Below are 13,282 nucleotides of genomic sequence, written 5' to 3' on the forward strand. Positions count from 1 at the left end.
GAGAATAGAAAAGTAAGCAGGAACCAGGTCTTGAGTCATCGATATATGTATCTTTTGCTGAATCAAGATCAGTTGCTTCTTACTAAGACCTGTGTATCTTAGAGCAGTGGTCAGCAAACCGCGGCTCGTGAGCCACATGTGGCTCTGGCACCTTGAGTGTTCTAACGCCACTTCTTCAAAATAGACTCGCCCAGGCCGAAAACCGATTTCTGCACATGGGCCATGAAGTTTCAATCGCACTCTACGTGCGCGCCCACACGTGATATTTTGTAGAAGAGCCGCACTCAAGGGGCCAAAGAGCCGCATGTGGCTCACGAGCCGCGGTTTGCCGACCACTGTCTTAGAGATAGGTGAATTTTAGTCTGATTGCCCCAACCTTGAGAGTAACTCAGATGGGATAGCAGAGAAGCAGGTTAAGCCCTCTTCATAAGACTAAAGGATTTTATTCTTCCCTAGGCTTTAGCAGTTCCAGCAGTCACAAAACACCCTTCGCTGGCTCAGCTCCAACTAGAAGAACAGCTGGACCACTGTGTCTGTCCCTCCAGCCCCTGCCCCTATCCTCTAAGCCGCTTTGAGAAGTCCCACCCCCCCATCACATCACACATGTTTCCTCCCTACTCACCAGGTGGCCCCACTGTGTCATGCTCATTTCCACTAATGTGGGCCCTGTGAGTACCCCTGATGTGGGCTGGGTTGCTTCACTGCCTAAGCCACTGTTGACCTTAGCTGCTGCTAGTCCTTGCCTTCCTTCTGATAGGCAGTGTCTCTCTCTGCCCTTTCCTAACCTGAGTTCCAGCCTTCTCCAACAATGTTCTTGCTGAAGTAGGGGAAATCTTTTCATTTGTGTCAACAGTTCTCCTTTCTTTACACTCAATTTGACAGGGAGTTGGGATAGAAAATAATCTGAGCGGGGAGAAGGGTGGGCTGGAGGAGGTCAATGAGGGAAAAGGGGGGACATATGTTATACTTTCAACAATAATTATTTTAAAAAAATAAAATAATCTGAGAAGTACTCCTGGCACTGCATTTACAATCCCCCCCACCCCCCCACCTTTGGCCCCTTCAGGCTTTTCCTCCTGTGTATCTTGCTTAGGAAGTATTTCTTCCTAGAAGGTACCTTAATCTTTCTCACTCCTATCTCCAAATGCCATTTTCTCCTTCACCCCACCCCCAGACATGCCTGAACCTGAGGATCACACAACTTAGACTCTCAAGCTGGGATTCTGACCCTTACCCAAAACCATGGGGGACAGATGTGTTTTGGAATTTATAAGGTTTGGATTTTAAAATGAAAATACAGCATGCTACTTTCATACCCTGTAATCAGGTACTATTTCTAAAGCACAGCATAAGACTATTCATAGTAAGTGGGATGCATACACAAAGGCTATAAGTGGTCTCGTGTCAGTTCAGATTTTGCCTTTAAAGAGATTTTCCATAAACTTAGAAATTGTTCAGTTTTTAGACTGGTTTTTGGATTCTTGGAATTGCAGATAAGGAATTATGAACCTGTATCCTTGTGTATACATACATAAACATGGTGGTTAGAATTGCCCAGCTAAATCATAAAAACTCATGTAAAATGAAACATTACCTTCCGCACTCCCGCTGTTCATGAATCCATTCAAGTTAATGTGACTTCTGTCCTTCCTCCTTGTCTGTGGGGGAGATCCTGAGTTGATGATGATATGGAAGGGGATGTTGGTTCAGCATAAGTTCTCCACCTCAGTACAGCTACACCATTTGGGATGGACAGATGGACATGTCACAAGAGGACAGTAGGAACCTACAGCAGCTGCTGTTCCAGAGAAGATCAGGCACATTTAGAATTCCCTGCAACTTGACTGTGCTCTGCATTGTGGGTACCTGGCACTTGGCCTCTGCTCACTGAGGTGACTCACATGCAGCCTGAGGAGCAAAATGCTCTTTTAAGCCAAAGCTTCAGGCCAAACTTAAAAGCATTAACCGCTACAGATGCTTCATAGAGGGTCCTCTGCACAATGATACAGTTGATTTCTTTTTACCATATTAAACTCCTTCTTCAGAATGTAGTGTTAAACTGACAATGGATTCATATGTGGAACTCTGTGTTTTACACATACACTTTACAATAAGAAGGTTAAGAACATTCAAGCAGAAAATTAGGTTCGTGCTGGTTAAGTAAGCCTTTTCTTGAAGTTTCTTACTCTTGATCCTTTGAACAAAAAAAGGTTATATTTAATGTGTCATCCTTAGACTTCTTATGCAGAAGTACTCAAAGTGGAAAGTGAAATTAGTATGTTTTCAGTGTCCTTAGAATTTTTTGAAGAGTAGTTTGAAAGCTTTAATTTACTCTATTCACCATGTTTACATTCCAGAAAATGAAGAGGTCAAGGAAACGACCTTACGAGAGCTTAAAATGCTTCGTACTCTCAAACAGGAAAACATTGTGGAGCTGAAAGAAGCCTTTCGTCGGAGGGGGAAATTATACTTGGTGTTTGAGTATGTGGAAAAAGTAAGTCACTAATCGATGCTGTGGATATTTGTCTGATTCTTTTACTTAGGGCTATTTCTGATACCATTCAAGAAATGGTATAATGATTTTTGATACCATTCAAAAATCATTATCTAGTATGATTTGTCAATGTCCTCCTAATCCAAGGACTTTCAAAATGGCAAGTATTACCCATAATCATTAGAGAAGTCCTGAAATATATTGACGGATTTTATACAATTTCACTGTATAGATAAAATTTTAAGTTTAAACAGTGTATTGGCTTGGCTTCTAAAGTCTGAGAATCCGTGTTCAACAAGTAATTTTTAGACTTGGTTTATTTTAATTAAACCTAAGCGAGGCTGCTGAGGGAGACAAATAAATGGGCAGCAATGGTACAGGATGGGTGAGGTACGTGTAAGATACCTCACAAGCATAGGATGGGTGTCTGAATCAGACCTAAGGTTGGTGAATGGGTGGGCTCATGAAGCAGCCTCTTGTGAATTGTCAGTGCTTTGGCTATATTTGAGGGAAGAAGATGTGCCAGGAGGCATAAGGTAGGCTTGAGAAGGTAGGTGAGACTACAGATAAAGGAATTGGAAACATGGGGGAAAAGAAAATCACACATTGTTTAAGTTGTCTGAGTGTTTTGTTTTAGTATACGTTTAAAAAATGTTAATTATTAGTGACAGTTTTAATGATGGCACCTAAGGGCAAATGTACGCTATAGTAATCCATTTTATGTGCCTATGATTTTCTTGGACAGTAGTTGACCTATGGCAGTTGCTTATTGTCAGGAACTTAAATCAGTGCTTTAACAAGAGGAAAATAAACAGGAGACAGACGGAACTTTAAAGATTTCCTTGATTATTAAATAGGTGACTCTGCTGATTTCCTATATTATTATCTGAAGATTAGGACTGGAGGGGTTTGTTTGCTTTAGGTCAGTTCCCAGGTACTTTCTACGGCACAAATGACTGAGTATCACCACCACCACCATCATCAGGAAACGGAAAGCAGTGTTGCTGAGACGGCCGACCAGTGATGTGGCTTTTGAATTAATTCAGATTTTACAAACTCTCTTACTAATTAAAAAATATACATAGTCACTTCATTATAAGCAGCAGTTGAAAAGTTACAGGGCTTTTTGTTGTTTTAAACACTGCTTTATGGTTTATTTCTAAAATTTGTTTTAGGTTTTCTTTTTCTGTGTCAATTTAGTTATTTTCCTAGACCTTCCCCACCAAAATAAAACTGAAATTTGATATATTTTTTAAAGTCATACAAAAAGGATTGCTGTAAAAGCAGATGTTGTTTAAATTATTTTACAGTTGTCAAAAATAATCACGCCATTTGCAGTTTTCACTGCCAAATGATAAAATTCTGACATCTATTTCAGTTTATCCTTTTTTTCTGTTCTACTCATGGTGATTGTTCACAATTAATAACAGTTTAGTAGGAATAAATGCAGAAATCACCTCTTTATTTCAGATAATCTGTCATATCTGAGGTCTGTCTGCTGGTAAGAGGCCGAACTCTACCAGAACTCCAGTTTCCTGACCTCAAGTCTTGTATTCTTGCCCTGATCCTATGTTTTTTCAGTGGAAGGTGACCATCACACCACTCCGTCAGTGGCAGTGCCTAACGATTGAGGAATCTCAAGAGAGCAAGGAGAAGGATGCTCTAGGGGTAGGGGATTATAATAGATGCAGGACCACAGGAGCTAAAAGAAAACAGAAATTTCTTTTTCATGCACAGATGCAAAGGTGGGCAGTATAGGGCTGGTATGGGAACTCCACAGCCATAGGAATTCCAGGCTGCTTCTGCCTTTCTGCTCACCACCCCTGAGATGTGACCCTTGTCCTCACAGTCAAGATAGAGCTCCAGCTATCACATCCCATTGGCCAGGACTTAGTTGCATGGCCCCACTAGCTGTGAGGCAGCGGAGAAATACGTATACTGTTCATTCTGGCCACCTGTGCAGCCACTTACAAATTGTATTACTGTGGAATGAGAGAAGAATGAATTCCTCTCCGCCACTGAGGGATTTAGAGTCGAATATGAAATGAGACAATTTATTTGCTCTATTACAAAGCCCTCTTATTCCTCCTGTGCATTTGGGACCTCCTATGCATTTGTTAATTGAAAAAGGCAATTCAAGTGGAGAAGCATTTTTAAAATGGTGTATACATACTTGAAACATTTTCTTTTAACTTAAATAAGTATAGATTTACCGTCCTTCAGAGGTAGGGTCAAGGCCTTTTGAGTACTGATCTTCTGATTGGTGTTCTGATGGGTCTTTCTTACATACATCATACACGTAATGCATCAGGTATGATATTCTGTGCCAGCTTCTTTAAAGTGAGGCAAAAGCTTAAAAACATTACAAAGCAATCTCAGTGCAGAATTCTGATCACCGCCACCACCCCTGTCCTTGCCATTGTTTTATGGTCGTTGTACTCACATTTGATTAGAGGGCAGTATGTTTGATGGCTTTCCTTTATTAAATCTTTCCAAAGTATGAAACTTAATTTCTTATAAACAACAACTCCCTTTTTAAAAAACATTATTTCATTAGTTTATATGATATTTAGTTATATTAAAATAACAAGTGCATCTGTTAGAAATAGGTATGGCTGTATTGTAAACCAAAACTGACTGTTTAAATGTATACAACTTGACTGGTCATTTGTGCCATAGAAAGCACCTGGTAACTGACCTAAAGCAAACATAAACCTCTCCAGTCTTAATTTTCTTTAGGTACTAACATAGGTGAGAACGAAGTTGTCATGTTGTATGAGAACAGCACTTTTCTAACTTTTTGGTCTTAGGACTCCTTTACACTTCTAAACATTATTGGGAACCCTACTAGTAAGAGCTTTTTATTTATGTAGGTTTTATCTGTTACTATTTTTCTTTTAGAAGTCAAAACGGAACAATATAACAATATTAATCTATTTAAATAACAATAATAAACCCATTATGCATGTATTCCTCATTTTATTGTGTAGGTTCCTAAAAATACATGTACTTGAGAATTAAAATTTAATAAGACATGCACTGCTTCATCAAATACATCCTTAACGAAAACTGGTTTGTTTTCTAACTGCAAGGGTGTGGCATTGAAGAATCAAAAGCCTTGATTCATGTTAAGTGCTACCACTTTATCCATAAGTGTAAATGTCAGCACAGTGAAAAAGGCTGAGTGTTATTATGACTATAGTTTTGACTTCATCAGCCCTCCTCATAGTCTGAGAACTGCCTCCAGAGATCCACAGATCACACTTTGAGAACTGCTGTCCTAGATGGTCATCTACAAACAGTAAATGTCAGTGGTGCTATGGGCCTTAGTCTTGTACTTTTCAGAGGAAATGAAGAATGTTTGGTTAATCTGGAAATTCAGTGAGACTGGTTAACTAGAGTTTGTACTTCATGAAAAACTTCCATGAATTTTAGAATGGTCATTCCATTCTGAAATTTTCAATATTGATTTGTTTGGAGTCTGGGAATTTTTATTTCAGCAGTATTTTCTAGACTGTTTTATTTTTTACACTGATTTTATTGATTGCTACTAATCTTAGGGATTATTTCTTTTAAGAATATTTTCCAGGTCTCCCAGGAATATTTTCAAGGCTTGATTTTATTGCAAAGTTATATTAAAGATGAACAATGCACTATTAAAGTGACTTCCCTCATTTTTATACATTGCACTGTCTTATCTCTACTTTGTATTATTGCTTTTCCATTGAAAACTGCTAAAATTATGCCTGAAAGTTTTTAGGGAGAGTGAAAGATTATTATTTGGGACAGCACTGGGGAGTAGGAAATTCTCTTTAAAAAGAACCTTGATTTAATACAATATCCTACCTCAACATGAAAAAGGTTATAGATGAAAAGCAAAAATTTTAAAAATGCAGGCTGTATATTGGATGAGTTATCATCCAAGGTGCTTTTTAAAATTATTAATATATAATTTATTGACTACCTAATTTTGGAGATTAATGGCTCCCTATTTAATTTTTAGAATATGCTTGAGTTGCTGGAAGAAATGCCAAATGGAGTTCCACCTGAAAAAGTAAAAAGTTATATCTATCAGCTAATCAAAGCTATTCACTGGTGCCATAAGAATGATATTGTTCATAGGGGTAAGTATGGAATTTTTGAAATAGAAAAGTTCAAACGTCAAAGTTAACAGTAAAATACTTCACATATTACTATCATAATATTTCCAAAGACACTGACATTCCATTTAAATTAAATTCATTTTGAAAGTACAGGATATGAGACCTTGTTTACCTTCTAAGTCTCGTTTTGTATCACAAAAAGGATGGACGGCAAATTTTCTTGGATATTATGGTGAGATCTATGTGTTTGTATAACCGTATTTACTCTCAACTCTAGAAACACCTAGTGTTATAAAGAACTCAACAGGCCCTAGCCGGTTTGGCTCAGTGCATAGAGCATCGGCCTGCAAAAAAGAGTCCTGGGTTCAATCTGGTCAAGGGTACATGCCTCAGTTGCAGGCTCCTCCCTACACCACCCCGCTCCCAATAGCATTGACAGTCATTGCTTATTCCCTTAGAGACTAAGATCTCCAATCTGTAACTTTACCTCCTAAGTTTCCTTACCTGTTACTGAAAACTGCCCATTGTTGCAGGTCACATACATGACCAACCTGACATAAAGGCCATGATTATACTTTCATAAACTGTTTTATTTTATCCTTTATTGCCATGAATTGCACCGTCTTTAACTCTAAGCCATTTATAATGATAATCTCTCTTGCATTCCAGAGTTTTACAGTCATGGGACATAAACTGATACAATAATGAAGCTAAAAGATGTTTGTCAGAAAATGTTGTTATATATATAATTCTTGTCTTTGAATTGTCAAATAAGTGAATACTACATTTTAATTTACCTATATAGAGACACAAGGATATCACTTTAAAGATAATCTCACTTTAAAGTTACTTTGGGAAGAATGCTGAGTCCTATTATTTCTAGAAACAGTTGATATTTCTCTTGCATTTGACTTTCATAGTAGTTATTTTATCAAGGATGGCATGGATAGACCTCCTCCAGCTGGAAATCTAGTGTCTAGGGTAAAACAGTCTATACTTTAAGTTTGAGGCTATTAATAATGAACTGATTTGGCTGCATTTACATAGTGTTACAATGATTTGGTTAAGTGTATAGTGAATCAATAGTTGGGAATTAGCAATAGAAACCATGATTCTGAAATCTACAGATTTTATTTCTACCCCTCCCCTTTCTCCATTTTCACCTCTACCGTATGGTAGATGATGGGTTCTCTAAAAATGTTATTGTGAGATGCCTTCCAAGGAGGATATTAATTTGCATTTTCTGTGTATTTCTACTCCTCAACTCTCACCACAGCCTCAAAAGATCCATGGAAAAAATGAGAAATCTTATTTTGACACATTCAATATAGCTTCATTTAGCATTAGAGATTTATAATTGTGAGCCACATAGAAAAGCTAAAGAGATATATAAATATAGAAACTACACAGAAAAATCTTAACAGAATATGTATCTTATATGTATTTTTTCCTCTAGTAAATATAATGCTAGGTATTTGCTTTCAAAAAGTAAAAATAGTTCCTTAAAATGTGTTTGTCTAGATTCAATAATTCTTAAATTCCTTTCAGAAATGCAATTAATGTCTTTAAGATTTAAGGGGAAAATATTTTTGAAATTGTGGTCTGCATGTTCCTCAAAAAGAAATTAATGGAACTTTTATGTACCAGCATAAAATGTGTTGCTCTGCTTTTCATTGCCACAGGTTTCTATTCAAATCACATTGGATATTTCTAGTTAGGTGCTATTATAGTGTTCTATGGCATCAATCAGCAGTACATGGGACATTTTTTAATCATTGTTTTTTAATCTTGATGCTCCAGATATAAAGCCAGAAAATCTCTTAATCAGCCACAATGATGTTTTAAAGCTGTGTGACTTTGGTAAGTTGAAAAGAAATTGAGCCCTGTAAGTACAGTAGTTCTCCCTTATCTGCAGTTTCACTTTCTGTGGTTTCATTTGCACACAGTCAGCCGAGATCAGAAAATATTAAATGGAAAATTCTAGAAATAATGAATTCATAAGTTTTAAATTGTGTGTCACCCTGAGTAGTGTGATGAAATCTCACACTTTCTGCTCTCTTCTGGGATTGAATCACAGTATCTGTCTCAGTTATCAGATCGACTATCTCAGTACACCAGTACTTGTGTTCAAGTAACCCTTATTTTACTAATAATGGCCCCAAAGTGCAAGATAAGCTTCTTTTAAGTGAAAAAGTATGTATGTGTAGGAAAAAAACAGCAGATACAGGGTTTGGTGTTATCTGTGGTTTTAGGCATCCACAGGGAGAGGGGGTGTATGTCTTGGAATGTAGCCCCTGTGATAAGGGGAGACTACTATACAAAATTGAGTTAATGTAACACATAGGAAGTTTTCACAAGCATATTAAAAGTATTTTTTTATGTTTTGACTTAAAGTAGCAGAGGAACATTTTATTTGGTCATATGTTGAAAAATTGATTGCAGGAAGAGTATTACTCTCTGTCTTTGCTCTACATAGTATTGTCTACTATTTAAAAAAATTCATCATGCAGTAGTTATTTCATTAGTATTCAAATGCATGCATGTGCATATATCCATAAGTCAGGCAGTTAATGACCCCTGAAAGAGTTTTCTAGGAAATATCCTCTGGTTTGAGTAGAATAAAATTTTTTTAAAAATATTTTAAATGTTGATAGAAATTGTTTTAGTCGTAATCATAAACACTGAAAATGTGCCTATGTAAATACACACATGTGTATGGTGTGAATGCAAATGTTATATATCTGTAAGATCAAAAGACAGTTTTAGAACAGTTCTAGTCTCTTTAAATGCTCAGTGCATGAGATTAGTAATTAATGTGTAATACTCCAGCTTCTGGTTGTAATACTCCAGCTTCTGGTTGAGTGTATAATGAAGTTTTCAAGTTGTATTTTTTCTAGTAGAAAATTCTATATTGTTTCCTGTGTATAAAACTCTGTATTAAAAATATAGGGTATTTAAGGCATGAATCACTTTTGTAAATTATAGTTTTGTCTAATCCATATATTGAAAAATAACTTTCTAAAAATGTCATTTTTTCAGATATTCAAATATAATCACATACAATATAAACCTCCACATATAAATGAGAAGTCATTTCTTTTTGTAAACAAAAGTTAGATTAGTACTTAGGAGATGGAACACACAAGTGAGACATAGAAACATTCCAAGAAATCACTTTAGAATGACCAATTTTGTTCAGTGTAGCAATTGGAAGCATGTATAACTGTTTTTATCCAATATTTTCCAAGATTTTGAATATTTTGAACCTGCTTCCCTGAGAAAAACATTTTATAGAACTTAATTTTCTTCATACTATATAACAAGGAATATTGCAGAGAAGAGTCCTGATGTATCCTACACATCTTAAGATGTGCTTAGTAGAATAAAAAGGAAATACTGAATACTATATTTAAAAGATTTTGATCATGGCTTTTTACTTCCTACCCATAATTGTGATAACCACCAAGTACTGAGACTTTGTGCAGCTCCTAGACCCTTTACTGTGTATCCATGAACTACGGGGTTGGTGATCTTCTTAAACTCCAGTTACTGAAATTTGTTAAGCAAGTTATAAAAGATGCCTGTAGAATCGTTAGTAATAAGAAAAGAGTATCCCTAGTCTAGCATCAATGGTCTAAAGAAAAGACCATTTTAAGTGGTCCAGAAATTCAGCATGACAGCACTACTGTGCCGTGCACATCCCCTATGAGGACTTCCTAATTGCTTTCCCTCCCAGAGCATGCAGCTCCTTTGTTTAGCTGGAAGAACCCCATTTACAAAAATTTTGAATATTCCTTCAAAATATGTCTTACAAAGAAGTATTAATTAACTGAAGTTAGGGTTTTGTTTTCTGCTGTAGTTTTTATTTATTTATTTTTTTACTGTTGCACTCTAAGAAATACTATTTTCAATTTTCAAAACTGATATACACCTTAATTTTTACCCCCAATTTTAATATTCTGGTTCTCTATAGCCATTTTAAGAAATCCATATTACTTTTGGTGAGTTAGATGGGTAATTAACTTACCTGCTGGTTTATTTTGTGACCCTAAAACCTCTTGAAATGGCTTTGGGGAAAAATAGTAATAGAGTTTATAAGGTAATTAAGATACCTCTAATATGCTTCTTAGTCACATTAGGAGATAAAAATAATTTTGGCCTGCTTTGTTTCTGTCATTGCCAGCTGTTACTTGCTTCTATAATGGTTGGAGGTGATCAGCAACAGTAGATATACAAATACCATGAATGGCCCACATTGCAGCATATAATGACTGCTGTGAAACGCTAGTTTAGCTTTGACTTCTGGCATTTGTGGGGCTTCATTTTGTTCCTAAGGTTTGTATTTACTGGGAGAACTTTTAAAAATATGCTGTGGCCCTAGCTGGTTTGGCTCAGTGGATAGAGCGTCAGCCTGCGGACTGAAGGGTCCCGGGTTTGGTTCTGGTCAAGGACACATGCCCGGGTTGCAGGCTCGATCCCCAGTGTGGGGCATGCAGGAGGCAGCTGATCAATGATTCTCTCTCATCATTGATGTTTCTATCTCTCTTTCCCTCTCCCTTCCTCTCTGAAATTAATTTAAAATATATTTAAAGAATAAAAAGAATTTTTTATACTTAAAAAATATGCTCTGAATGCATATTAAAACATGTGATGATTTTGAAAACATGGATTCCTTAGGCAGAAGGGGAGGCTGTTTTTTTGTTTGTTTTTTAGTGAATACTTGTTTTTAATTGACATATGAACAGTGGACTAACCTTTTAAAATAACAAGGACACTATTAATAAATAGCCCATCAATACCAGTCATTATGTTCTTTCAATGTTCCTTTAAAATATTGCTAGCACTGAAATATTTTGCCAACGTGTAATTATTATTTCTTTTTCAAAGTTACATCTTTGGGCTTTGTTGTCTTTCAGGTTTTGCTCGGAATCTGTCAGAAGGCAATAATGCTAATTATACAGAGTATGTGGCCACCAGGTGGTATCGGTCCCCAGAACTCTTACTTGGGTGAGCTATCTTCCCCAAATAGAATGACATCTGCATATCTGCTGATCCTATATCATTAGCTCTGAGTTCATCTACGGAAAATAACACAAGTTAATTAAATACCAGTTACCTATTCCACTGTAACAAACCACCCCAAAACTTAATGGCATAAAACAAAATACCATTTTATTTGCTCTCAATTCTGAGTGCCAGTGATTTGGGGGAGTCAGCAATTTGAGTTCGGCTGGATGGTTCTTCTGCTGGTCTCAACTGGAGTTGCTAATGTCACTATAGTCAGTCTGTGACAGGTCATCTGGAGGCTGGTTGGTTTATGGGGCCACAGCTGGGACAGACCATCTCTGTCCCATGGGGACTCATTCTCCAGTAGGCTAGTCCAAGTTTCTGTGTGTGATAACAGAACTCCCTGCAGCATTAGGGCAAGCCCCAAACCAGAAGTTGTTTTCAACCCTTTGTTTGCATGGCTTTTTCCTCATTGGCCAAAGTACATTACATGGCCAAGTCCTGATTCAAAGGATGGAGGAATAAACTACAGTTATTGATGGGATGAGTGGCAGGGTCACATTACAAAGTGAGAGATGTACAAAAATGGGGGGAATTATTGCCACCATCTTTGTTAATAATCTTTCACATTAAGAATGTGGATGTCCACAGAGGTTGTTTTTGTCTGTTTCTTCTGTGTACCTCTGTTTGGACTCACTGGGGTGCGTAGTCCATTTTCTTTGAGAGGGATTATAATTTGGATTTACTGTGCCACAAGAATTTTTAAAACATGCAATACCTGATTATTTAATCAGAGGCACTGACCTCTTTTCCCTTAGATCAGGCGTCCTCAAACTACGTCCCGTGGGGCACATGCGGGTGTTTTTGCCATTTTGTTTTTTTACTTCAAAATAAGATATGTGTAGTGTGCATAGGAATTTGTTCTTAGGTTTTTTTTAAACTATAGTCCGGCCCTCCAACAGTCTGAGGGACAGTGAACTGGCCCCCTGTTTAAAAAGTTTGAGGACCCTGCCTTAGATGGTCAAATTGAAAAAAATGACAACAGCCAACATAATAGCCACCTACTGTGAATGCTCAGTCTTGAACCTTAAATATATAGGTCATATAATAAAGTTGCTTCTCATTGGTCACGTCATATAATAATCTTGTGTCTGGTTCATCTTTGGTACCATAAATACTTATATACAAGTATAAGTACCTGTTTTTTTAAAAAGTCACTTTGGAGCAAAATTAGTAGCTAATTATTTATTTTTTGTAAATAAATCAAAATGATACCTATTTTTGTCAGATTGGCAAAAAATCTATTTTTGGTGTGCTGCAGAATTTTATTAGTTTATGTGTGTGCCATGAGATGAAAAAGGTTGAAATTCACTGGCCTAGAACAAATTTTTGGGAGCATTTCATTCCCCAAGTGAGGTGTTATCATGCATGTGCACTGTATTAAGGTTTATTAAGCTATTCATGTTCAAAATACATCCAGATGTGAATAAAGTTCAACTTACTGTATGCTATCTAAATTATTATTAAACTGATGATTTTATTAGCATAGATTTATTCACTTGTGTTTTGAATTTTTACTTGGATATACACAATTCCTTTTTTAGCCTCCCTTTTATCCACATGGCACTTTTTAATTCCTTAAATACATAAGTGTGTTTTAAATCATGAATCTGTTTAA

The 13,282-nt window shown here is 36.6% G+C and overlaps 1 protein-coding gene across 1 annotated transcript in view; it reads left to right on the forward strand.

The window, feature by feature from the left end:
• CDKL5 (cyclin dependent kinase like 5) overlaps positions 1 to 13,282 on the forward strand; it is a 161,986-nt gene that overhangs the window by 109,988 nt on the left and 38,716 nt on the right. The window contains exons 5-8 of the mRNA XM_008154551.3: positions 2,358 to 2,494; positions 6,498 to 6,618; positions 8,398 to 8,457; positions 11,514 to 11,604. Coding sequence (XP_008152773.1) covers positions 2,358 to 2,494; positions 6,498 to 6,618; positions 8,398 to 8,457; positions 11,514 to 11,604 — 409 coding nt within the window. The remainder of the gene's footprint in view (positions 1 to 2,357; positions 2,495 to 6,497; positions 6,619 to 8,397; positions 8,458 to 11,513; positions 11,605 to 13,282) is intronic.

The sequence above is a fragment of the Eptesicus fuscus genome, chromosome 1, assembly GCF_027574615.1.
Source record: "Eptesicus fuscus isolate TK198812 chromosome 1, DD_ASM_mEF_20220401, whole genome shotgun sequence".
NCBI classification, from domain to species: Eukaryota; Metazoa; Chordata; class Mammalia; order Chiroptera; family Vespertilionidae; genus Eptesicus; species Eptesicus fuscus.